This window comes from Heloderma suspectum, chromosome 11 (assembly GCF_057233095.1).
Source record: "Heloderma suspectum isolate Gila_16-S chromosome 11, 16-S_ref, whole genome shotgun sequence".
Classification (NCBI taxonomy): domain Eukaryota; kingdom Metazoa; phylum Chordata; class Lepidosauria; order Squamata; family Helodermatidae; genus Heloderma; species Heloderma suspectum.
Window position 1 is genome coordinate 21,787,501 of NC_139468.1, and position 27,821 is coordinate 21,815,321.

Here is a 27,821-nt window from a genome sequence, read left to right on the forward strand (position 1 = left end):
GATAATGACATGCCTACCTCTGCAAGAGCATTCTCGACCTGGCTAGATGTTGTGAAAGAGTTCCTCTTCATTGTGAGCAGCATTCTGCTGTCATCCACTTTAGTTGTCTTCCGTGGTCTTCCAGGCCTTTTGCTGTTGCTGAGCTTGCCAGTTAAGTCCTTCTTTTTCAGGATGTTCCAAACTGTTGTATTGGCCACTCCCACTATTTTTGCTATGTCTCTGATTGGTTTATTTTGTTTCCTCAGCCTAATGATGGCCTCCTTCTGTCGTATGGAGACCTCTTTGGATCTCATGTTGGGGGTTCCAGTAAACAGCTACCAAATGCAAATGTAACACTCAGAACCACCTCCAGGCCTTTTATCTGCTTGATTAGTCATGGGGTACCCAGGAAACATCGAAGAACGTCGGGAAAACCACTAAACCTTTCAGGTATGACCTAAATCATATCCCTGATGAATATACAGTGGAGGTGAGGAATAGATTTCAGGGATTAGACCTGATAGACAGAGTGCCTGAGGAACTATGGACGGAGGTCCGTAACATTGTTCAGGAGGCAGCAACGAAATCCATCCCAAAGAAAAAGAAATGCAAGAAAGCAAAGTGGCTGTCTGATGAGGCTTTACAAGTAGCTGAGGAAAGAAGGGAAGCGAAAAGCAAGGGAGAAAGGGGAAGATATACCCAACTGAATGCAGAGTTCCAGAGAATAGCAAGGAGAGACAAGAAGGCCTTCTTAAATGAACAATGCAAAGAAATCGAGGAAAACAACAGAATGGGAAAGACTAGAGATCTCTTCAAGAAAAATGGAGATCTCAAGGGAACGTTTTGTGTAAAGACGGGCATGATAAAGGACAAAGAAGGCAGGGACCTAACAGAAGCAGATGAGATTAAGAAGAGGTGGCAAGAATACACAGAAGAACTATACAGGAAAGATCTGAATGTCCCTGATAGCCATGATAGTGCGGTCACTGAACTTGAGCCGGACATCCTCGAGAGTGAAGTCAAGTGGGCCTTAGGAAGCATTACTAACAACAAAGCTAGCAGAGATGACAGTATTCCAGCCGAGCTATTTAAAATCCTAAAAGATGATGCTGTTAAAGTGCTGCATTCAATATGCCAACAAATCTGGAACACTCAACAATGGCCACAAGACTGGAAAAGGTCAGTTTACATTCCAATTCCAAAGAAGGGCAACGCCAAAGAGTGTTCAAACTACCGCACCATTGCGCTCATTTCACATGCCAGCAAGGTGATGCTCAAAATCCTACAAGCTAGGCTTCAGCAGTATGCGAACCGAGAACTACCGGAAGTACAAGCTGGGTTTCGAAGAGGCAGAGGAACTAGAGATCAAATCGCCAACATTCGCTGCATCATGGAGAAAGCAAGAGAATTCCAGAAAAACGTCTATTTCTGCTTCATTGACTATGCTAAAGCCTTTGATTGTGTGGATCACAACAAACTGTGGCAAATTCTGAAAGTGATGGGAGTACCAGACCACCTTACCTGTCTCCTGAGAAACCTGTACGAGGGTCAAGAAGCAACAGTAAGAACCAGACATGGAACAACCGATTGGTTCAAAATTGGGAAAGGAGTACGACAAGGCTGCATATTGTCACCCTGCTTATTTAACTTATATGCAGAGTACATCATGAGAAATGCTGGGTTGGATGAATCAGAGGTCGGAATTAAGATTGCCGGGAGAATTATCAACAACCTCCGATATGCAGACGATACCACCCTAATGGCAGAAAGCAAAGAGGATCTCAAGAGCCTCTTGTTGAGGGTGAAAGAGGAGAGTGCAAAAGCTGGTTTGAAACTCAACATTAAAAAAACTAAGATCATGGCATCTGGCCCCATCACTTCCTGGCATATAGAAGGGGAAGAAATGGAAGCAGTGACAGATTTTACTTTCTTGGGCTCCAAGATCACCGCAGACGGTGACTGTAGCCATGAAATTAAAAGACGCTTGCTCCTTGGGAGGAAAGCTATGGCCAACCTAGACAGCATAGTAAGAAGCAGAGACATCACCTTGCCGACAAAGGTCCGTCTAATCAAAGCTATGGTTTTCCCAGTAGTAATGTATGGCTGTGAGAGCTGGACTATAAGGAAGGCTGAGCGCCGAAGAATTGATGCTTTCGAACTGTGGTGCTGGAGAAGACTCTTACGAGTCCCCTGGACTGCAAGGAGGTCAAATCAGTCCATCCTAAAGGAAATCAACCCTGAGTGCTCATTGGAAGGACAGATAATGAAGCTGAAGCTCCAATATTTTGGCCACCTAATGCGAAGAGAAAACTCCCTGGAAAAGACCCTGATGCTGGGAAAGACTGAAGGCAAAAGGAGAAGGGGACGGCAGAGGATGAGATGGCTAGATAGCATCACAGATGCAATGAATATGAACTTGAGCACACTCCGGGAGAGAGCGCAGGACAGGAAGGCCTGGCGTGCTATGGTCCATGGGGTCACGAAGAGTCGGACACGACTGAACGACTGAACAACAACAACAACCCAGGAAACAGGCCACACCTGGCCATGCAGCTGCTTGTCAGCCATTTGTTCCATTACTTATGAGCCACCAGTGATGGGTGTGTGTGTATGCCACTGGCTGTCCTTCCTGAATGTTAGTGCCCCACTTTTGTCAAACCCGTTGAATTACAGTGGAAAGTCCTGACTTCACTCCCATCTGGGTGTGTTTCCTTTCAACTTCAATGTGGTGGTGTACAGAGGCCAACTGCCCAAACAGTTATCCTTGTTCCAATATTTCTGGCCGTGACTGTATAGATCAGAGCTGCAGACTTTCAGACCTGTGGGCCAAATTTTCCTCCAGGTTCCCAAATATTTGGTGGTTTCCTGGCTTGTGCGCAGTTTTTTCCCCCATTGTAAAAAGTTGAAATTCCTCTCCTAAGGATTAGTTACTGGCAGTGAGAGCTTTAAGCTACAATATGCTGGTATTTTTGGTATTTTGGCCCTGCCCCTGCCCAGCACTGGAATGTGGCCCCTGAGCATTTCTCTTAAATGGAATTTGGCTCTTGGGCTGAAAGAGGTTCAATACCCCAGGTGTAGAACCATCTACAGAATGCCGGAAGGCTGGTCCAAGAAGAAAAAGTAAGGATCACTTAGTTCCACATCAGTTCATAAGTATACATGGAAGAAGACAGCTGTTGCTAATGAACAGTGAATCATGATGTTCCCACACTGTTCTTACCTAGAATTGTTTCTGAATATTTCTGATGTCTGTTTCACAACATTAATTTCAGTTTCCTAGAAGAAGTGACTTATTGGCCTATGTATGTGTCCGACTTGAGCCGGTGAGAGTTGTGTTTGTTCTAAACCTATATTTAAAAAAAATTAAATTAACCATATGCTTGTGTTTATATTTCAGGCAATAGCTATGATTTGGAACACCTTGGCTCAGATACCAAGATTCTGTGTTATTAATGCAACTGGCCTTTGAGCTTGTAAGTTTGAACTTCAGTGCTTTTGGTTGGCAAACAATATGAAAATCATTTATGTTTTGGTTTTGCTAACGTATCTTGATATAATTCAGTTAAATTAAGGATCTGTACTGCTGCCACTTTGAAAGCATGAGAAAAAAATTCAAACACATACTATTTGCCAATACAACATTTGGAGTAGAGGGTCTGCTATTTGCACACAGAGTGTAGAGTTACCAAATCCAAATGCAATATAGTCTTGTTGATGTGGTCCTTGGTGGTCTTGTCATGATGTAGTGAATTACATGCTATGTTAGTTGCTCCAGTCTTGCTCACAACTTGGAGTTGTGCCAATCACTTAGGTGGAATAAAACTCAGTATGAAGAATTTGCTGTAGTAAACGACAGTTCTCATGTTACACCCTTTCATATACAGGAGACATTTCTTTGTCTGTACACACAGTGACTTTGCTAAGCAAAAGACGAGTCTGGCTCAAGATAAGGTGTATGAAATCCAGAATTCCAAAACAGGTTCAGGATTTCATGACTCTCTTGGGGACCTTGATCTGTTTTATATCAAATCACCCACTGGCTCCAGTCCAAAGGTACACAGGAATTCTCGTTTGTACAGGATGGCCTCTTCTATCCAAGATCATCTTAAATCATGTTAATGATAGAGGCATCGTCATATTTATGTGTTACCCATTCACACATGGTGAGAAGACAGATACAGAACTGTCTCCTGCTTTTAGAAAAATGCAAGCTGAGAGAACTCGCCCTGAGAATCTACAATCCAAAACTCAACTGAGCACAGGCAATGTAATGCAACTGGATGCTGGATCATAGCAAATACACACTGCCTTGTCACGACTCCAAGCAAATATTTTAAATTTGCAGTCTTCTATCTTTTTAGAACAAAGACCCACCTTCAATCCCAATTTACAACATGGTCATTTTTTGACATATTTAAATAAAAACAAAAGAAAGAAAAGAAATGGCACGCAACTCACTGACTTTTAAATTCTTATCAAGGATTTTGAAGACATGAGAAGCAAAGTAACTTTAAAAACTCCATTGTATTAATGTAAAAGCCTGAAAAACAATTAGTACTTCTCAAATCACCCTACAGAGGCAAAATTAACAATCCACGTGTAAGGAAAGTGGCCAGTTTGCTGAGTACTTGACCAGCTAAGCCTCAGCTATCAAAGCTTCTTCTAACCCAGCTCATTTTACATTAGCACCACAGAGAAAGATGTGATTGAAATAATGTCCACGGGGGGCTGGGAAACTATGGTACCACATTATAATTCAATGACAAGACAACTATTACCATATATGCATGAAAAACATATATAAATACCTGTGCAACCAGTTTTTCCTTTTTGGCCAGAATAACCCATATCGCAGTGACAGATGAAGGACCCTTTTGTATTTTCACAGCTTCCACTCAGACAGATGTTTGAGTTCAGTTCACATTCATTAACATCTGTGGGTAAATGGTTTACATCAATAGAATCTTTAAGAAACTGCAATGAACATTTCACTTTAGATAAAAGTATTAATACAAAATATTATGAACAAGGAAGCAAATGAAATTCTCGCAAGAGGAGCATATTATTTTAAAAACACATCGTGTAGCACTGGGGAAAGGGTGGAGCCTAACTCTCCTACCATTTCAAAAGCTGAACTTCTGGTGCTGAGTTCTGTCTCTGATCCTTGACCAGCTCAGCTTAATATTGATCCCAGCTCCTTGAAAGTGAACTCAAAAGCAGTAGTCTACAAGTACACCCCATGGGACATTTTTTGCTCCTCAGAGTTTTGATGGGAACAGAAATAGGCCCCGGATAACTTCAGGGAGATCCCTCTATCTTGATCCTCCGTTGGTTGTTTATATGTATTCTATTATGAAATACAGCATTCTTTCTAATAACCACTTCCAACATCAGTCCTTAGATCATAATTTCCATTCTCATGAGCCCAAACTCTGAATGGTGACTGAATATGGCTTATGTTTTCTTATTATATTCTGGAACAATTATTTTCCTGAATATAAAAGTACACTCACAACCTAGCAAGGTCTTCATGTTCTTTACTATCTACTCATGTGGAACATCTGCAGATTCCTCCCATTCCCACCAGCCACTGCCCCTTTAGGGTAAGTTCAAGCCTAAAATGTTTGGAATATTTCCACTGGAATTCTAGTTGAATTTCCACTAGGATTCTAGGTGTCTTTAAAAGCCATCACTTCTGAAGAGCTGTACTTTAACTGAGGCTTTCTTAAGTTTGCCTTACATTATTCTATATGCTCCCTTAGAAAAAGCACTCCAGAAATTCACACACACACACAAAATCAGTCTGAGCAAGGATAGTATGCACAAGCCCTATATGTCCCTGCATCACAGTTAGATTATCTGAGTGAAAACAAAGATGTTTTAAACATTTTTGTTTATTAAAAAAACCCAACAGATGTTTCTGTGTTTGCTATCCTTAAAGAAGGAGTCCTTTAGAGACAATGCCAGTAATTACATTTTCATTTTCAGTCAGTGTCTTCCAAATGTTGTCAAAACGTAACTATCATCAATGTGTTGTTGTAAAACAACCAATTGATTATGGCCTATCATCCACATTAGGAACATTTATGAAGAGTTATAGCTTACTTCCACATTTTAAACAAATCACAATTTCTTTTTCTTCAATGACTTATGTAAAACAGACTTGGCTACCAACAAGATTAGGATAACAGATATTTTCACTTGCCTAAACAAGTCTTCATGTCCTCAGATGTCATGAATCCATCGTAACAAAGACACCTGTATTCTCCAGGTATGTTAGTACACTGGCCCCCATCACAGATGTTAGGATTGTCTTCACACTCGTCAATATCTATCCGGGAAAGTGACAAATGCAAATTCAAAGTTAGTTGACATCCAAAGCTATTTGTTTCTGGCTCAAGTAATGGCTGTTTCTACAGTACATGAGAGTCTCATCACATCTATTAAAGTCATAGAAAGAGCCCTGTCTTCATTTGCACTTGGTCTCCCTGGGAAGATTAGGAAGAACACATACAGATTTCCATTGAACTTTAATATTTTTTACTGTAACATCTTAGGATGTGAAATTCCGTGCTTCTGGATGTGAGGCAAGTACCAACATTGCTTGGTTTCCGGAGCCTGTGGAAGGCATTTTCATTTCCACAACCCTTCCCCTACTGACCAGCCACAGTTTTTATTGCTATTCTGTTTTTTGTTTTTATTTTAATCTTTTAATATTGTGTTTTATCCCTTTTATCTTTTATCGTTCACCACTCTGGAATCTGTTTAGATGTGGAACGGGATATAAATGTTGTAAATAAATATATAAAACAAATGTTTAGACAGAAAAAAAGCTCTACAATTCCCAGCATTCCCCAGCCACTCTGGGGAATGCTGTCTAAGCATGCATAGGATTGCGCCCTTAGACTGTTTCGCATCTGCTCTCTCTGATGGAAATAACTTTGCAACATTTAGCAGTTAAATATTTCTCCAAACCCCTGACTGGGGACTCACTTAAGATACTGGAAATTCCATATTTTTGCAGCTATTAAGCTGTCTAAATTTACTATAATTTAAAAAAAAAAATCAGTGTGTTTTAGAGTTTCTTTTGCAAGTTCTCATGATTTTTCCTTGTCAAGACCACCACGTAGTAGCCTAAGATCCAAAACTTTCCTTGGTTACTCAAAGGAAATGTTTGCAAAACAAAGAGCTGGGCTGAGAACCTCCTCTCTTTGGAGAAAAAGGGTGTAACTCACCAGGAGATGAGTCTATTGTGGCTTTTAGGAATTATGCAGCTGCAGAACACTTAACTCATTTTAACTAGTGAGTCCAAAAGTTTTCTGTCCATTATTCATTTTCTGCATAGCTAACACCAAACAAAAAAAAATTGTTCTAACTGTTGTTTTTTTAGGGAGATGCAACCTGGAAGACATCTCTTGCTGGCTACTGCTCATTTTATTAATCACACTCATCAGTACTTTGGAGCTTCAGGCTTAGCTGAACTGTCATACAAAATAACTTCTTTGTAAACTACGAACAACAATTATTTCAAAAATGTACATAATGCGATTTGCTCGCTTAAAAGTGGCACACCTTAAATAATTGTTCATGAGAAGGCAGCCTGAGGTAAACAGAACACACAAAAATATGGAGGAGAAAGGTGAAAAATATAATACACAAACATTCACCTGTGCTAGCAAAGAACCCAACCTGCAATCCACTTAGGCCAGAACAATTTGGATAAAATTGGGTAAAAAAATGGGTAAAAAAAACCCTTAAGTTCCATTCATTTTAATGGGTCTATTCTAAGTAACACTTATATTGGATTTTACCCCTTGTGTTTAAGCCAGCATTTCCTCATTGAAACCAATGGACACCTTAAAATTCAAGTACTCTGGCATAATAGCTTTGTGTATCACAGCTGCCTATTCCTAATGCTAATGTGTACAATCACTTGCTAGTGAAAAGTGCAGTAATATGTGGATGCTGACATATCTGTGAAAAGAGGCCACTGCAAGAAGCTGGCAAATTGTACTGACATATTTCTAAAGATGGCCTTTGAAAATAAGAAAGTTGTGTGTATGGAGGATTATTGCCAACCCACATCCTTCCTGCAGAATCTTTGGGCTACAAAATAATACATCTATGCTCCGATTGCGTAAAGAATTATGATGCATGTCAGGATCTTGATTATAGAAAGGCAGGGCCCTGAAGTTGTTCTAAGATTTTATTTCTGACTACTCCACTTCTTTAATGCCCAAGTCAGACTGAGAACCCACTCAGTTCAAATACCCACCCAGCCATTATGTTCACTGGATGACTTTGGGCCAGTCACTCTCTCTCTCAGCCTAACCTACTTCACAGAGTTGTTGGAAGGATAAAATGGAGGGGAGAACCATGTATACCACCTTGAGTTCATTGGAGGAAGAGCAGGATATAATTGTAAAAAAATAACTAAAAACACTAACTGTCACCTGTTTCCACGGCCACAATCTAGCTTTACATTTTATTCCTATTGTATAAAGAGGCAATGTTGAAACTATTACAGCCTCATAGGTAAGAATGGGAAAGAAATTTGTCCCAGCCCAATTTTTATCTGAATTTACCAAATTCATACATCCTGAAACAAGCAAACCGGAACACCGTTGCACACTGAAATTTGCACTTTTCCGGATTTTGCAGTACAGTTCTCCACTCCCCAAAACTGTACACATTAAGGAAAAAGATTTTCTTAATGCACAAAGAAATGGACAAAAGTTAAAAGTATGCATATAAATGCATTATAACACGGAAAACAGCTTGCAAAAATGCATACATTAGCAAAAAGGTCACACAAAAATGTTTATATTAGGAGAACTGCACATGAAAATGCATATGAATTTTCATGCAGAGTTTTAAAAGAAAAATTCATACGGTGATGTGGAATCAGGCCAAAATGAAATTAAGGTTGGAAAAATGATAAACTGAAAGGAACCGAAATGGATAGATTTGCCCATCCCTATTTATTGGCAGGGCTGTCCTAAGACATTTTGCAGCCTCAGGCAAAGGACAAGATGGTGCCCTGCCCCCATTCCATATACAGAAGCTGACTGGACTGACAGTTTGAAACTTACTTCAGCACTGATTGTGGGACACCATCTTCCACTGCACTCAAAAATAGTACACTAGCTTAGTGGACATAGGGTAGGTCACAGAGTACTAACAGCTCTGTCCTCCAACACCTTACCACTGTTCCCTGTGCCCCAGCATCTGCTGCCTGAGGTGGGCACCTCACTTTGCCTAATGGTAAGGCTGGCCCTGCGCAAAGGTGACATTTCATAGAACCAAGTGACTCACTTCACACATCCAGCACTTTAAATATTTATTTTACAAATGCCAGCTCACTATGGCTAGCCGTTTTTTAAACGTCAGGCAGTTTCAAAAGCGCTTTGCAAGATGGCTTAGGGAGGCTTCTGTTCCAATTTTTTTTTAAAGGCCAAAGTAACACAGGATGTTTTCAAAGCCTTCTCTCTGGATTTTGTCTGTGGTCTTCAGCAGGACCAAAGCAGGTGTGTGCTTTGCAACCAAACCCATTATCAATGAATTATATCTTCATTAATAATCACTTCTTCATACAGTGAATAATGAACTTACAGAAATCACTGCCATAGGTTGTGGTGATGGCTTTAAAGGGGGATTAGATAACTTCCCAGAGGATATGCTTCTCAGCGGCTATTAGCCATGATAGCTAAATGGATCCTCCAGGTTCAGAGGCAGTATAGCTCAGACTATTAGTTACTGGAGTGGGGGCATTGCCTTCATACCCTGTTTTTGGGATTCCTGAAAGTATGTGATTGGCCACTGTGTGAAACAGAATGCTGGACTAGATGGACCTTGGATGTGGTCCAACAAGGATCTTATGTTCTAAAGGGACTGAGTTCAAATAGCTACCACAGTTTAAGAGAGCTGGTAAGTGTAAATCTTACAGCAATGTTTTGGCAGAGTTATGTGTTTACCTTATAATATTACCATGCCTACTAGGCAGCTCTCTCTGTTTGTCTGTCTTCCCCCTTGCCTGGTTATGCCACAATTGACAAAGGTCCCTTATTTTATGGGATGTTCTTTATTTTAAAAGGACTATGTATTCAAGAACATCGCAGCCCCTTTACACATAACAGATGTTCCTCCTTCTGGAAACTCAAACTTGGTAATGTCTTTTTGGAATGAAAGTTTATCTGGCTGCTTTAGGCCATCTCCCCAGTAATTAATTTCTAAGAAATTAAGCTTGCCTAATGACCTGGAAACTCTTATCTATAAATCCCAGATGTGTGGCATTAGACTGCAGTTACTTCATATTGAAATAAATGTACTCTGTGCAAGTTTGGAGGATGAACTCTGTATAATATACTAGTGAAATGTGCCTCATTATGACAAAGAGGGTGTGTGTGTGCGTGTGTGTGTGTGTGTGCGAGTGTATTGCATGTGGCCCTCAAAGGGGCATGCTATATGTCTGGATGGTTTATGCCCAGAGACGCATGGGATCCTCCATGGTTTTTTCTGTCAGTGAAGATGAGGCAACCCTCATTGCAACTCTATCAAGTGAATGGTACCCTATCCGATTTCACCTGTGTCCCAGACTGCAGTCGTTTAATTTTGTATCACAGAACCCAGAGAGCAACTGAGAACTGAACCAGCCCCTCTCTGTATAACCCCACCTCTTCACCTCCATATCCTCATCCTAGATTCCATTTCTTGGTGTGATGCCAGAGTGCGTGACAGAATCTTTTGGAAACTATATTATAGGGTTTTCCAAAGCTGAGCCCTGACACTGAAAACAATGTTGCATAGATATGAATCCTTACCCAGCAGTTTTTCCATTACCAATTGACAATAGCTTAATCCTGCTGCATGAGGCTCCCAGGTATGATAATCAGGGCTGTAATCCTGTGCACAATTACATGGAAGTAATCTCAATGAAAGTGACTTCTGTACAAACATGCTCAGGCTTGGGCTATAAAAACAATAAATATGGTTTTTTTTTCTGCCAAAAGGCAGAAAACTGCCCAGATATGGCTAAGACACCAGGAAAAGCTTGTCAATGTCTGTCAGTACATATGCTCACAAATTTTACTTTACCGGTGCAAGTTCTGTGGTCCGGCATTAGGGCATATCCTTCTCTACAGCTACATTCATAACTGCCTTCTGAATTTGTACAGAAGGAGTCACAGCCGCCATTCATTATGCTGCATTCATCAATATCTAGAAAGAAAAGAGATGCACATGTAAAGCCCAGTTATTAAAATGTATTCTAACACCTCTGTAGCTGTGGATGTTTCAAGATTCTCAATTTGCTTTCAAACTGACTCTGAACAGATTTCGCGCACTTTAGGCCATCCCCAATTTTTCATAGATAATAATATATACACGTATCAATAAATCGGGGAAAATATGTTTACACAAGGAAAGCAAATAATGGGATGTCAAAGTATTTGGTTTACATTTGGAAAGGAAGAACTGATTGCACAGTTTGAACTGTTGATTGACATACATAGTGGCATGTGTATAAGCAGTGCTTTACAAAGAATGAGGGGGATATTCTTGTCCCAAGGGGGTTACAATGATGACATAGGGATGTTTATGTGCCTCATGCCCCTCACCACACATCTGAAGTAATGATGGGTTAACTCCCCTCTGCTTGATTCAAACAACTTTGGGGTGGGAGGAAAGCTTTTCCTCAGAATATTAAAAATAAAATCTCAAACGTTTTTTGCAAGTATTTTTGAGGAACGTTAAAACAAATGAACAGGTGAAGCGGGTGCCCTCTCACCTCCTGTCCAGTTCTCTCTACCCCCTTCCCAAGGTGCTCAAGAGCATAATTTTTTGCTGGTGAGCAAGGGATTTGTCACTTTCTCTGCAGCCCAAACTGAATCAGGAGGCAGAAGAAACTATAAATTCCATGCTCCACAGTAGAAAATGTTGCTCTTGAGCAAGGTCAGGAGTGTCATTTCCCTCAGGAACATAATTTGCAGGAAAGGAGAGTCTGGAAAGGCCTCTTTCATATCTAACAATCCCTTCCTGCTACTGGTTATCGACCCCTTTCTCAAAGGTAAGGGGTGGGTTTTCTTGGGAAGTGAGGCAGGGAGGGAAATGACAAGGTGGGCTGATAAGCAGCAGGGGCAAATCTCATTTTGAACCAGTTCCAAATGCAAAGGGGTCTGGGGCCAAACTAGAAACAGGGCAAGGCTTTTCAAACTGGGGAGTTTGCAATTTGGACATGCTGGATCAGGAATTTACCCCCATCCACTAACTGAAGAAATCAATTCCAGCCATTTCCAGAAACACACCATGTCACTGAAAAGCAGGGCCAGCCCAAGACATTTTGCTGCCTGAGGTGAGGACAAGATGGAGCCTCCCTATTCCTCCTTGAACACACAGGATGCCTGGAACACACAGCTTGGTCCTCCCACAGAGGGTAACAGCCAGGAGGCTGCCACTGCTGCCCTCTCTACACCACCCACCATCTGCTGCCTGAGGCAACTACCTCACTCTGTCTAAGGGTAGGGTCGGCCCTACTGAAAAGCAGTTGTGGAGATCATATATGTGATATACACTGGAGAGCTTTCAACCACCTGCTGGCCTTCTGCCTTCATACCTTGTATAGGTTTTTAGGTTATTATCTTTTAACTAGGTCTGTTTAGTGTAAAAGTTGCTGAACTAATTACAAATATACTGTTTAAATACCACAGAACTTTATGTCCACTATAAGAGTAGAAAATGAATGTGTTAAAAAACACACACCAACTACAGCTGGTGTTTCTCAAGAGGAAATCAACCTACCATTACAGAACAGTCTGTCAGGCGTGGACTGATATCCAGGATTGCAGGCACACTGGTACTTTCCAATGAGGTTGATACAACGTCCATTTCTGCACAGATTTATACTCAGGTCACATTCATTAATGTCTATTTTAAAGAAAAAGAGGACATTTTAAGTTTCTACCCACATCCATAGCCTTCTGCCAACCCTGGACAAATGCTATAGAGTAGCCTTATTCAACCTGATGCCTTCCAGAAGTGTTGGACTTCAAGTCCCATTAACCCCCAGCCACCATGGTCAATAGTCAGGAATGCTGGGAGTTGTAGTATAAAGGGCACCAGATTGAGCAAGGCTACAGAGTGTGCAGGTGTGTCTGTGGTGGTACGGGGACCAAATGAAGCCCTGGTAAAAGCAGTGGAAAAAAAATGGAATTAAAAGGAAAAGGGGCTGTACTCTATACCCTGGGGTACAAAAGCTACCCAAGGGCCAGCAGCTGAGCCCTGGCTGCACAAAGCTTTAATCCTGCCAAGTCTTGAAGATCTTGCCATTAACTTTTAGCCAAATTCCAGTAAAAGGAAGATTATACTCAGAGAGATTAAAAGAAAAAGAAGAGCAGAGCAGAGCAGAACAGAACAGAACAGAACAGAATAACAGGATTTCACCTGGATATCAGCTAAGTTGTGTATTTCCAATTAAAGGGCTCATAGCACATGGGCAGAAGTTAAACAGACACTGTGGACATTACTCTAGATTGGTTTAGGGTGCAATCCGATGGGGATAGGCGGCCACCTCCAAATTTGGAGGCGACCACCTATCCAATGCAGAGCAGCAGAAGCATGGAGGGGATCGTTCCCTCCGTGCTTCTCCTGCCCTGCATCTGCGGCTAGACGCCAATTTCAGCTGTCCAGCCGTGGGAAGGCAGAGCGGGGGAGGAGGCTGCCGGATGACACATAGGATGTGTCATACTGGCATTTCCGCCTTCCCCACCCCGGAACGCCCCGTTCTGGCCACTCCATGCTCCTCTTCCGAGAGCGGATCATGGGACCATTCTGCGGGGAAAGGTCGGTTCTCCAGGAACCAACCCCAGAGCATGGGCTCCAAGGTCAGTTCCCAGAAAACCACATATCCTGTAGCCGTCTAGCTGCTGACTAGCGGCCATAGTATTGCTCCCTTAGTCTGTTCAGCATTTTGCTTTGAAGATGCAGTCACCACAGAATCTGCAATCAGGTGGTAAGGGGCCTTTAGGATGCATTTAAACAATGCAGTGATTAAACCTGGAATTCCTTCAGGTTCAAATATCAATTAATGTATTGAAACTTGTTAAAATTATGCTTGACTGTGTAATATCCTCTTGCCAAAAGGCTTACTGAGAGCAGTCAGCCAAGCCAAGCTGCACCATCGCAGCTTCTCACCAGCCCTGTGCCTGCAGCCTAACACAGTAAGGCACATTCAGCCACTGAACACTGCTAGTGGGGAAAAGAGAAAATTGGGAGACATCTGACAGCAGACAGCAGTAGCAGGTTGTTCTGCACTGGCGTTATAGGTTTGCTGTAAGGAGTATGATTAGATAATGCTTTGGCTGTTGGGTGGTATAAAAATTTAATTAATAAATAAATGCATGTGAAGTGCTTTGAACACGTTGTTGTTGTTGTTGTTGTTGTTGTTGTTAAACAGGAGTAGATGCTCGAGCATGGGAAATTTAGAGTTTGAGAAGCAATACCTGTAAAGATCCAACATTGTTTTAAATTATCCAGATATCATTTCCTGGTGTGGGGTTGGGACGAGACCTATATTTCTGGGATTCTATCCTGTGCATGAAGATGACTAATAATGGCAGTGCTTGCACACCTTATTCAAGAGGATTTTTTTAAGCAATGAAAAATGCTGTGCATATTAAGAGGCACAGTGCCAGCAGAGCAGGCCCTGTGCTGTGTGTGCCACGTACTGCTGTGCCTTCTGAGCAGATCAAGGGCATGCAAATGTAGAACACTGAGAATACAGTGGACGTTAGTACAAGGGCTGTATACCCTACCTATACAGGCAGAAATGTTTGTTGCCAACTGATGACCCGGAGGACAATCGCATTTGAAGCTTCCTTCAGTGTTTAGGCAAACACCACCTCGGCACAACAGAGGATTTCTTTCACATTCATCAATGTCTGTAAAAACAGAACAAAAAGGAGAAGGGGGGAATAATGCATGTTAGAGCCTACAGTGTCAGCATGTTAGAGACATTGAAATGAGTGGTGGTGTTGAGCCAAGTGTTTACTTGACCTTTGGAACTCCGCATGCAAACCAATGCATCTCCTCCCCAAGCATCTCTTCCTCTTTTGCCAGTAACTGTTCTAACCATCTTCCAGCTGCTGTTTCTTTCTCTCTCCATCCCACAAGAGACATTATCTCTTCCCAAATACCTCAACCCCACTCCCACAGACAGCCCTCACAACTGGTATTCCTCCCCTACCCAGTGGGTGGTTTTCTTGATTCCCTCTGCCTGGCTCTCTGCTTTCTCCTGGCCATTTCCCTCTCCACTCAGATGTGCTGTCTCCGCCCATCTAGATCTGCTGATTTGATCACCATGCAGCAGTCAGCTTTGAACCACAGCAATAAAGAGAGGCTGAATGTTGAGTGTGTGGTAGGAATCTGGATAGGAGCCTACTATATCTCAAAGAAGGGAGGGTAAAGGAGAATTATCATAGTACCCCTTTACCACAAGCACAGATCCACCATGGACAGAAGACAACAGCCCCCACAAGCCCACTCCTGTGGGTCAGATCATACATTATGCATTTCCGACATGGAAACACTTTTACAGTATACCAGCTATGGACCTGTTTGAAAGTGAACTCTGCTGCCACACTTACATTTACACCCATAACGACATCAAGGTGACATCATGTAGTATTATAAGAGCTGTTACTAATCAGAGCTCATCGCAGTAGGGGAGACAGTGCTGAAATATGCAAGATGGAAATCTTGCAGATGAGCTAAGAACCACTGTCCTCTGTGAACGGATATTATTAAAAGGCATCAGATTTATTCTTGGGGTGAAACCAAAGCTACCGCTTAGGGACCAGCCTTCAAATCAAGCTAAGTAACAACAGTTACTTTTCATTATTTTAAATTGAAAAGTCTCAAGCACAAACCCTATGAATGTAGACTATGCTGGAATAACAATCTTTTGAGTGGATGCAGACCAAGAACTAGCATCTTTTTAACCATGCTCCATTCCCCCACCCAACTTTTGAACTCTGATAGTTCAAGATAAACTCCCTAGATCCACAAAACTGAACTGGCTAATGAGGTTTTGCAAATCCAAAAACTAGCTCAATCCCCATTAGATGTAGGAAACAAAGACTGTAAATGTCTAAAGTGACTCTCCCTTCGCACACCCTGCCTTTTCACAACAGTTGCAATAAAAACGGGGGCCACATGCAAACCAGCCCGAGCAATTCCTAGAACAGCAGTGATCTCACAAGACTGGATTTGTGCCCCAATGCAAATATGCCCCGAGTAACATACCCATGCAATTTTTCATCATCATAAATCCACTTTCGTAGCCCTCGAAACATTCACAGTGGAAATCCCCAGGGGTGTTGATACAGAGCCCCTGGCCACACAGATCAGGGGAGATGCGACATTCATCAATATCTACAAATTAAAAGAAAAAAAAATATTTCAAATGCAAGCATATATGTTTGTTTTTTTAAAACTAATGTTCTTGGTTAACAAATAAATATTAAAACTATTAAAAATGTACATTTTAGAAGTGCAGTTACAGGTACAACGTTCCATTTACATTTTCAGATAATATCACTGTATGGCGGTCTGCACAGACCTTAGCTGACCCTTTAAACATTTCCAAGACCAAGGGCTCTGTTTCTCTGATATTAGGCCAGGATGCATTTCCCTGCACTTCATCTGAATCCACAATGGCAAGGCTTAGGCACTAAACAACTACCTAGTCTTGCAGCAAGGAAATGACATCGACTTCTCACCTCTCCCTCCTACCTAGGCCAGGACATACCTGCCCATAAGTGCCCATCTCCAAGACACTCTGAATATGTGACACACGTGCTGTCTCATGTCACCTTCCTATTGGTTAGGCTTCCTCAAGCCATCAATCATCTACCCTCACAATTCCCAAGATAAAGATGGGGTGATCTCAAACAGTTTTGTCTTCACCTGAACATCGTGAAGATCCTTGCAATTCCAGCAAATAAGTGGAATTTGTAGCTTACTCTGCTTAGGTTAGCTAGATAATTGCTTACATTAATTTTACCCTGAACTCTACTTACTTCTCTCCGAGCTTTATCTTTCTCATTGTTAAATAGAAATTTTCTAACTGGAATACTGGAGATTGGCTGCTTCCTTGGAAACACTGCCATTTGCCAAGATGCTGATCTACAAGTGGGGAAATGGGCTGATTGTTCCCAGCAACATCAAGAACCTCGGCTGGCTGTTCCCCTCTCTACTGAAAAGTCCCGGAGGCTGTGAGATTTCTCTGCACCTCACTGACCAAGGAGTAATAACAGAGTGGTGGCAGAATCTAAGAAAGGAGACCTGTGGCAGATAGCGTATCTTGTAAGGGGGTTGCATGCAAATGATTCTGTGATAATCATGTATGCTGCAAGCCAAGGAATTTACCTGTACAGTTCCTCTCTTCAGAATCGAGTGCAAACCCACTGTCGCATTTACATCGGAAACTGCCAATGGTGTTTCTGCATTTTCCATAGGTGCAAAGGCTTGGAATCATTTTGCATTCATTAATATCTAAGACAGACACATAAAAGAAAAATAAATATTAACAGAAATAATAGAAGAAATAAAATAAATAATGCAGTTACCTATGATTTCATGACAGTTAAGGGTATAATTTTTAAGCCTTTTAATAACTGCACTTCAGTGGATGCAATGCACTCATCTGAGCGCTCCAATTATAAAAATGTTTAGCATTTCTGTAATACTTCTGTGAAGATGACCTCCCATTCATTAGATGATGTCTTTACAAAGTACAGTACCTTTCTTTTATCTTTTCCATGACAGACGCAGATCACATCTCTGTACCTCTGGTCACTGGATATGATGTCTGACTAATTTCTCAGCAACTAGCACATCTGTTCTTGAGTTTTATTTTAATCTATGACCATGAGAGCTAGAAACTTAGGTTGTAATCCTAAGCATACTCACTAGGGAGAAAACCCCACTGAACACAGTGGTGCTTAGTTCTGACTAAACATACACAGCACTGTGCTGCCAATGCCTGTTCTTTCTTGTTGGGGGTTGGTCTCTCCTCTAAAATACCTTCTGGTCATGTCTTATACCTCTTCTTGTAAAGATTCCTAAATACTGAGTTAATTTAGTTAATTCAGTGAGAAAGGTTAACATTCGTGTTGGGAGCAATGATAGGTTCTTTAAGAATTTATTAGGAGCCAATTTCTGATGTTTTCAGTCTAGTCACATTCCATTCTTTAAAAAGGGTAAACTAAAGCAAACAGTTATGATGGGCTCATTACAGACCAACACACCTATTTGGACCACAGGAGAGCTATTATTCATAAGCACATCCCTTATCCTTCTTATCCCTGGACTCTCTTCCAGCTCCCATCATGTGTAGGCTCTTCAGAGACAGACCAGGGAAGAAGCCTTCAAGGCTCCCTGACTGCTGGATATGGGCTTTTCAGAGCCCAAAATAGCAAGCAAGAACATATGTGAGCTTCTCTCTCTGTGGAAATGGGAAGACTGTGTCAGGGCCTGGAGCATCCTCCCATGTCCAACTACTCAGGAAGAATACTGGGAGGCAAAGAAACAGAAGTGCACAAAGGAGCTATAGTTGCTCTGCCACTGTCAAATTACACAACAGGACAGGGGACAGGAAACTGATTACAAGCACCTGGGATTGGTAGAGCCAAGCTCCAGTTTCATCTTTATACCTGTGATAACTGTTATACCTTTGTTACAATTCTCACATGAGACAGAGTCTGCAACTTCACTAAACCTCAATTCCTGAATATGTTAAGTCTACACAAGCATTTGGCACTGGGAGGGTTCCACCCTTAAAGATGGCCTAGAAATAATTCTAAATAAAATAAATAAATAAATAAATAAATAAATAGTAATTTTTTGTAATGCTAATTTTAACCGGGGTTGCAGCTGGGAAGAGTGAAATATCCCCTCCCTGTGTACTGTAGTCCTGATAATGAAAATTGGCCCCCTCTCCATCGTGCTATCAGTTTTTTTAAAACCCTCATTCATTCATTCATTCATTCACCTTGTGAGTTGCCTTACAGCTGAAGCTCTCAGGGCAACATAGTTCATAAATACAAAACAAACCACAATGAAATCAATTAAATAGAATTAAATACAGTAAGTACGATAGATTAAGGGTGCAATCCTATCCAGATAGGCGGCCACCTCCGAACTCAGAGGCAACTGCCTATCCAAAGCAGGGCAGGAGAAGCACGGAGGGGATCATTCCCTCCATGCTCCTCCTGCCCTGCATTTTTGGCTAGACAGCCAATTGCAGCTGTCTAGCCGTAGGAGGACAGAGCGGGGAAGGAGGCTGCTGTATGACACATAGGATGTGTTGTACAGGCATTTACGCCCTCCCCGCCCTGGAATGCCCCCCAGCCACGCCCCTTTTCAGCTGCTCCACACTCCTCTTGCGAGCATGGAAGACCAGGCTGTTCTGCACTGTCTCCGAGGCAGCGCAGAAGTGGGGGGAGGTCGGTTCCCGGAAAACAACATATCCTATGGATGTCTAGCTGCTATCTAGCAGCCATAGGATTGCTCCCTAAATATAGTAAATACAAGCACAATAAAGTGTAGGACCCTATTCTGGGCCTAGTTTGTAGTTTGGCCCTAAGAAAGCAGTAACTAAGCAAATCCATTCCTCATAATTTTTCTCAGCATCAGCAGTCATGTTACATACCTTTGAAGAATGGTTTTCCATTTATAAACTCTACTCTGGTAGAAAATCCAGGCCCTCTTGGGCAAAGTGCTTCATATTCAGGTGTTGCCCTTGTGGGACATTCATCACAGTCAGGGCCCCAGGCTGCTCCAACAGAACAGCAGCAAGCATCCAGCCGATGCCGCCCCCGTATCGGCGATGTGCAGTCTTCATCATCGTGTTTCAAGTAGCACATCTCTAAGCGAATATCTATTGGAGTTATTTTAGCAATCAGTGGATAGAAAATGGGTATTTGTGACATCAGGATAGTGGAATCCACCCCATATGAAAACGATGAAATACAGGAACCCAGTCCAATAGTCAGTATAGTATGGAAAGAGGGATAGGGAGCTTGTATAATGCAGATACTCCTGGAAGGGTATAAAGTGCCTTCCTCCATTGGATCTCTCTTAGTGGAGGCTGAGCCACACAGCGTCATGGGCATATTTTGATTCCACCATGACAGTGTCCCAATTTGCAGTTTTTTACTTTCCTCATAGGAGTGAATGGTTGCCATTGATCATTTGGGGGAAAGCAAGTAGGTACACCCAATGACATCCCAAACTTGCCCTCTATACTAATTAAACCCAGTTTCCTAATGCCAAGAAGATTTTGCCCCTCCCTCCAATGTCTTGCTGATAGCAACTGTTCACTTTGTCCCATATAACTTGTTGGGAGCCACTGAGAACTGACCCTATCTGCAATGGTCTCTCTCCTTGGTTCCATCTCTTGGTTGTGAAAAAGTGTGATGCAAGGCCGTAAAAGAATGCTGAAACTGGACTGTATATCAACACAACTGGGAACATGGAAGCTGAGATAGGAAAGGAGCAAGGAGGGTTTTTATCCCCCTTTCTCCTGTGAATTCCTCACCTGGCAGGCAACAAGACCCTAGGTCGGCCAGCAACACCTCTCAAAAGCTCTCAGGATACAGGACTGGCATCCTCAGAATCAAATCCCCTTATCTGGTGGCTCCTGGAATCCAGCAGACAAGGGGTCCCTCGGAAGGCCAGTGTGGCATTCTGAGATCTCTTGGAACATAGCAAACTCACACACTACCTTCAGTCCAAAAATCACCATGGGGGCTTTTGCTGGGTTGGAGGGTTCCTTCAGTCACCCAGACTGCCTCTCCCAACTGGCCAAGGACTGCACCTGTGTCCTGCTCTTTGCTGCTACTGATATTCCTTAGTAGCATAAGGTTAGCCCAGGTCCTCAGCCTGTGGCAGTCTGGAGGGTCTGTTCTGATCCTCTGCTAAAGGAAGAGACCCTCACCCACTCTGCAGATACCCCCAATCCCTTGTCTTCTGCATCCACATGATCCAAAGGGAGGTTATGAATAGATAAAGGACTCTGCTTTTCAAGTGGCAAGGTAATGCTCCCAGTCTTATGAAGAGAGGGTAGCCGTTATGAACTGAGCAAGAGGAATTTTAAAGAAACCCAGTGTAAACTTTCAAAGGATTAAAAAAGGGCCCCTGATTAATCAGGCACCATTTTAGATGAGGTATTCTCCTTCTCTCTCTCTTCCTCTCCCCTTTCAAATGGGCATCTGCCATTTCCCCAACAACAACCCACCTCTCCTTGGGCAACAAGACAGGCAGAAGAAGTTAGATGCAGGCACAGAGGCTCAGAGCTCCCTCATGTACCACTGCATCTCTGGTCCATCCCTCAGTTCTTACAGGAGTCATCTCCACAAGAAAAGGAATAACGATTAGCCCATTCCACCTCCAAGGCAAGACATCACACTAGCTGCATCAAGGTAGGCTGCAAGGCTTCAGTTCTGCAGTCTTCCTTGGAAGTAAGCCTCCCTGAAATCAATGGGACTTGCTTCCAGATAGCCTGATCCCGAATCCAGTACGTTGCTGTTTTCTTCAGAACTACTGCAGATGATCTCTTGGTTCACAGAAGAGCACTTGCACAACACGAAGCCCTGGCTGAGCTTTGGAGCCAGAGGTTTTAATCACAGCTTATTAGACCGGGACCAAAGTCCCTTAAGGCTTACCAATACACCTCCGTCCAGTTGCATCCAAAGTCATTCCATTGGGACACTGGCAAACAAAGGATCCCAAAGTATTGACACACTGTCCATTTGTGCACACTCCAGGAAACACTTCACACTCGTTGACATCTGTTTGTTTGAAAAAAAAAAAAATGTCAGCAGAGGCACAGAGGAGTCTAATGCTTCCATCGTACTAGGCAGTCTCTACATGCACATTTGTTTTGGTTTTGAAGTTGTACATTTTGGTTTGAAGTGGTCCACAAGCTGTATTCAAAGCTAAAAGAAACTCATAAAACTTATATACTTTGGGCTGCACAGCCTCTCTAAGCAGGCACATTTGTAATTCTTGGGACAGTAGATGTCCCAAGAACCTACTCAATACTCACTTTTGGAAATGTGTTGCTTTTTAAGAACTTTAACATTAACTGTGTTTTGCCATAGACAGGTTTAACTTCATTTCCCTACAGCCAGGAAAATAACTTGCCTATATATATAGCCCTAGGAGGGTGGAGGGGAGACACAAAAAAAGAAGCTAAGATAGCAACCAGCAGTACAGATGAACTGTATTCTGGAGTTGGTGATTCTGGTGGGGGAGAAAGGGGATATTTGCAACTAAAGCAAACATTTCTGGGTGGGGTTATATACTAAACCATTAGGATTATTGCTAATCCTAAAGGGCTCTATCCATATGAAGGAAGTAGTGGATAGTGAATCAGAAATAATTGTCCAAAATCCACAGTTGGGCAATACCTTTATTAAGACCAACCAAAATTCCACAAAAATGTGTAAGATTTCAAGTTCTCCAGAATTCTTCATTCAGCAGAATCACCTACTTTTTGTACCACCTACCCTGAGAAATAGTTCTGAAGAACTCAAAAGCTTGTACATTTTTGTGAAATTTTGGCTGGGCCTACTAAAGGTATTGCCCAACTGAGGATTTTGGATTTTTTTATTCTTGTGGACCAGCATAGCTCTCTTTGGTGCATTTTTCTTAATATGTTTCAGAGATAACTGGGTGCTGACAAATACTTAGAATCAATCCATATGAAATCCTGTGACTACTATCTTGGAAGAATAACTTTCCATTTCTGAGCACTGAAAAATGTTCTGAGCCTTCCCTTGCGATCTGAATAGGTGGGGCAACATTTTTTCCTCCCTTGAGGTCAGATAAGTTACGTATAGTGGATCTGTGGTAGAAACACATCCAAAATATTGGTCATTATTTGGCAAGCAAGAAATGTGACTAGGGACAAGGTTGGGGATCGGGGGGGGTGTTGGATTGTTCCTCCTTGTTCTTCTTTTAAAAAAATGTTATTAGAAGATACATATGGGAATAATTTGTTTTTCAAATACTTCAGCTGCTGTGTCATGTCAGGTTGTATTAGTCACAATGATCCAATACAGTATGGAGCTCTTGGAAATTAGAGAAAGCGAATAATGGACAGGACTTTGGCTGTCATTTAGCTATCATGCATTCAACCAGCAGATATGGCTACTCAGCACAGCCTCCAACTGCCGCTCAAATCAGCAAATGACAGAAGGAAAGGAAATGGTAAAGGACATGACTCCAACAGAGAGGGGAGAGGCAAAGGACAGGGCATACAGCCTCAGCAAAAGGCAGGCTTTACAAAAAAGCCAAGTATAGAGAGAGCACTCCTTTAACCTCCTTCGATGTCCACCACTCTTCAGAGCGGAGGGGACTTCCTTGGCCCCTTCTCCTGACTACCTTCCATGCACCCACCACTGACTGGTTCTGACTGAAACCCATCTGCTTGTTATCGATTCACTTCCTCAGCAAGGATTTCTGCTTAATCTCCTGCTCCCCAGCCCCAGGTGTATCTGTCACTGCCACAAGCAGTGGAGGCTGGTGAGCCCGATGTCAGTGGGGCAGTGGATCTGCTCTGGGTTTCAGTCAGAACCAGTCAGAACTCTAAAGGAGCTATCCAAGCTATCCTTGGATAGCTCCTTTACAGTTCTGACTGGTTCTGACTGAAACCTGGAGCAGATTCAGACCCCACTGACATCGAAGCCACCCGCCTCCACTGGGCACAAGAACTTGATATTCTGGCTTCCTCTGTCCCCCAGTACATATATATTCCTCACAGCCCTCAAAGGACTTTTGTCAGCTCTTCCCCACCCACCTTCCATGGCTACTTTCCCAGGGCAGTGACACTTTCACATCATATACAAGATATAGGCAAGAAAGAGGTATAATCTACACGGGAACCAGTTTTGGGGGAGGGGCCAACTGACCTCCACCCAGCTCTTCATGGGCAGAATGACATCAGAGGGCATGGCCACAGATAGGAGAAAACAAGGGGATTCCCTCCCTGACTCCTCCCCAATTCCACAGTCACCTCCAGGCCAGGGGGTGGGACTTGGGGAGGAGCCCACAGAGGGAGCCCAACCCTCCACAAGCTGGATCGCGAACCTCCAGGCAATCAGAGGTTCCCCATCCATGATCTACAGCCTTAAAAGAGTTGTTAACAACACATTCTAGATCTTTTGGAACCCAGGGTATAACACTGTAATTTGTGACACACCCTTCTCCCCTAGAGTGTTCTGAGGAATGCTACTGTCTGGATTACTGTTAATCTTGCAGGAACAGAAAGGTATTCAGGTGAGCATCATCCTCTCTTATGGTGGGGTGTGGGACTACATGAGCTTCAGCACCTTTCCCAGTTCTATGAATTATAGTCTTGTATTCACTGACTTGGGATTTAAGGATTGTAGCCTTGATAAATCAAACAATGTTCTAAGTATGGTTGAGTGCAGGCCCACATGTGTGTCCACTACCATGCCAGGTACATATGTGGATCAGACACACATCCATATATCTGCATGCACAATACTCCTAATTTTCATTATCCTTTTTCAGAAGTTGGGGCCATTGTGTATAGAGACATCTGTGCACTCAATTTGCATGTAACTCCCTATGAACAACAGATAACATGAGAGGGAGCTCATGCTCCAGTACGCACCTCTCCTTGCCAACATTACCAACATGTGAATTGGCCCTTCATTACTTTGACCATGGCTAAAATAAATGTTTACATTGGATTTTGACCAATTTTTTCTGGAACATTTTTTTCCGGTGTACTTAATTATAATGCTAAGGTCCTATTTCTATGCCACAATCTCAATTATTGTGACATGTTTCATTATGGTTAACATTCACCATTACAAGAGATAAATTTCAGAGAAAGTTGCTCTACTAGAAAAATTCCAATTGGCAAAGGTATATTGCTAAGAGTATACTAATCTGAATGCCTATACAGTCGCTTTCTCTCATCAGTATTTTGATTATCATTGAACCTGTTTACCCTGCTGTAGTTTTTATGAAGTAAATGGAAGGGTTCTAAGGACTAGTTAGATGATATGGTTTTCCACAGAAATGTGACAAATGCTGCCGGAATATTTGTTTCTCCACTGACATCGTGTTTCTTGTTCCAGTGCAGCACTACATACCTTCACATAAAGTTCCACTTATTCTTGAGTATCCTTTTGCACAGATTGGATCTATAAAAGAAAAGCAAAAGAGAACAGTGCAGTCCCAAACTCAGATTTGTTTAGCTGAACATGAAAGTGCATCTGAAACCCAACCTAGACCTTCTTTGCATGAAGACATCCTAAGTAATCACAATTAAATGAGTAATAACAATGAAGGAAAGGGGTTACAGCATGAACAAAGGAACACAACAGTGATTATCAGTGCAATACTCAACATCTTTATTTGGATGTGTGTCCCACTGTGTTTAATCAGGTTTGCTCCTAAGTAAATATGAATAGAATTGTACTGTCCCTCTTTCTGCAGCGATTCCTTGCTTCCAAATACAAAGTGAAATTATGGAAGGGCTAATCACACCTCTTCATGATAAGTTTGTGGTAAGCTTGCTTAGAGCCTCTTCACACATTATTCAATCTGCAGGTATGCTATGTGTATACCACTTGTGCCTGTTAGCGTACTCTGCATTTGCAAGGTGATGTACATCTCCTTTTAATTATAATAATCAATATCATAACACTTAGGAATTATATAGAACTTTTGAAATCTCTCTCTGTTAAGCTCCAGTTTATGCAGTCAGCAGCGCAGCTATGGCTGGACTGCAGGGCAAAAGTCCAAGGACCCACAGCCCCCCTCACCCTGAAATGACCACCCAGAAAGTAGCAGGTGATGGGGGCACAGAGGAAGCAGGCCGGCTTCAGCACCTAAGCTGGCATGGGTATTCCAGGGCCCACCAGAGCTGACACAGCTCACCACAACGTCCTTTCATACTTCTTATTTTTAAAAAATCTTATAGCCAGCAGGCAACAGGCATGTACATATCTATAGTACTCCCATTTTATTATTTTTACTTTTAAAATTTATTATCCTTTTCTACAACAAAAAGATGCCTATTCCCAAGTAAATGACTTTAGCATCAGAGCAGTAGAAGCAAACTCCAGTTTATTGCTGCAGTCATGATAGTACTATGATTTAAGTGAGTTTGAAATGTGAAACTGCACATGCTCTGGGTATTCCTTTTTAAAAAAATCAGGGCTGGTAAGCATGAATGTAGAAGAAGTTATAAAGCACTGGAATGGCGGGTGACAGGTGTATGCTTTGCGACTGAAGTCATACACATGGCTGTCTAAAGTTCCCCCACCCCCTGGTAAGACCATTAAGTCCAGGGTCAGAAATGAACTAGCTGCACCACTGTATGCAGCCGAGCCGAGCCACTGAAATGGAAGAAGCAGAGCTGGAAGACTCCAAACTTCCTGGCACTCTCCTACTAAAACAATAATTTAACATGCACTGTATTAAGACACGGCCACACCAATGTTGGACTCGAGGGACGATCATACACTTCCTGCTGGATGCTTTCTTGTATTGCTCCAAATAATACTTTTTCAAGGATATGGCAAAATGGACTTACCTCGTTCACACGGAATACAGGGACTGCCCCAAGCAGCACCAAGAGAGGAACAGCACTGAGATTTTAGAGTAGCCCCATTGATATTAACTTCACATCTCCCATTCACAGCGGTCTGCCAACAAGTGCCTTTAACAGTCTCTATTAGGGTAAATAAAAACAAAAAATAAGTCGCTGCCATATAGTGATATATTATGAGTGACTCATACACCTTTATCCAATGTGCAAAACTGAATGCTAGTTCAGTTATCCTTATAAGAACCATCACAGTGTCATTATTGTTACCAACACCTTACTCTAACTCTTGAGTTCCATATTTTTCACAAGATAATATCCTTGCATTAGCTGCTGTCTTTTGCCATTCTCCTCCCAATTCAAATGCAGCAGTTGGGCCAGGCACCATCAAGTTCAATTCCTTGCAATCTAACCCCAAACTAGGGAGGCTTAATAAAGTTGTTGTCTCTTTTCATCCCAGCTCAGTATGTCTGATCAGGCTTTTGTTCTCTGTTGACTCATTGTAGAATTTCTCCTGCAATTGTAATGCAATACGAACGCATACTGCATAAACACTTTTTTTAAGGAAAATTATGAATCAATTATGAAAATACTCTCTTAACATTCTTTTCAACTAATATGTCAGTATTATTCTTAAAAGCTTCTTGGTAATAGAATATGAAATCTGCATTATATTAAAGACATTTCCAGCCAATGAACATGGCTGAAAAAGAATACAGGTCAGAAGAATACATTACCAATGCAGATGGTTTTTGTTGCATCCAAAGAACTTTCAGGGGAACATTCGCAGGCAAAAGAGCCAGGATTATTTTTGCACACTCCATTAACACAGGGGCTGGATTCGCATTCATCAATATCTAGAAGAGAAATGATAAAAATTAACGGCCAGCAGAGGTACTGAAGATTCAGGTAGTGTCCTTCTATCTGGTTATCTAGAATATAAATATTTTTTCTGTTTAGTCAGAGATTTTCAGATGGTGGTTCTGATTCAGAAATCCACATCTGGGAAATCCAACACCTGGCTGGTTTTGTTTACATATTCACTGGCACAGGATGATTATAGCTCCAGTTCACTGATCTCCAAAATTTCTGCCTTTGCAAATTATGTTTTCCTGTGACAACAAGAGACTATTGTTCCAAGCGAGCCATTTGCTGTGATCCAATAATATTCAACTTATACACAAGGCAACCTGCAAAC

At 42.1% G+C, this 27,821-nt stretch overlaps 1 protein-coding gene across 1 annotated transcript in view; it reads right to left on the minus strand.

The window, feature by feature from the left end:
- FBN1 (fibrillin 1) overlaps positions 1–27,821 on the minus strand; it is a 262,621-nt gene that overhangs the window by 69,872 nt on the left and 164,928 nt on the right. The window contains exons 20-31 of the mRNA XM_084817119.1: positions 27,361–27,480; positions 26,612–26,749; positions 25,164–25,214; positions 21,699–21,824; positions 19,685–19,912; positions 17,401–17,526; positions 16,276–16,404; positions 14,787–14,912; positions 12,775–12,900; positions 11,074–11,196; positions 6,185–6,310; positions 4,788–4,913 (exon numbers count right to left, since the gene is read on the minus strand). Of these exons, the coding sequence (XP_084673245.1) occupies positions 4,788–4,913; positions 6,185–6,310; positions 11,074–11,196; positions 12,775–12,900; positions 14,787–14,912; positions 16,276–16,404; positions 17,401–17,526; positions 19,685–19,912; positions 21,699–21,824; positions 25,164–25,214; positions 26,612–26,749; positions 27,361–27,480 (1,545 nt within the window). The remainder of the gene's footprint in view (positions 1–4,787; positions 4,914–6,184; positions 6,311–11,073; positions 11,197–12,774; positions 12,901–14,786; positions 14,913–16,275; positions 16,405–17,400; positions 17,527–19,684; positions 19,913–21,698; positions 21,825–25,163; positions 25,215–26,611; positions 26,750–27,360; positions 27,481–27,821) is intronic.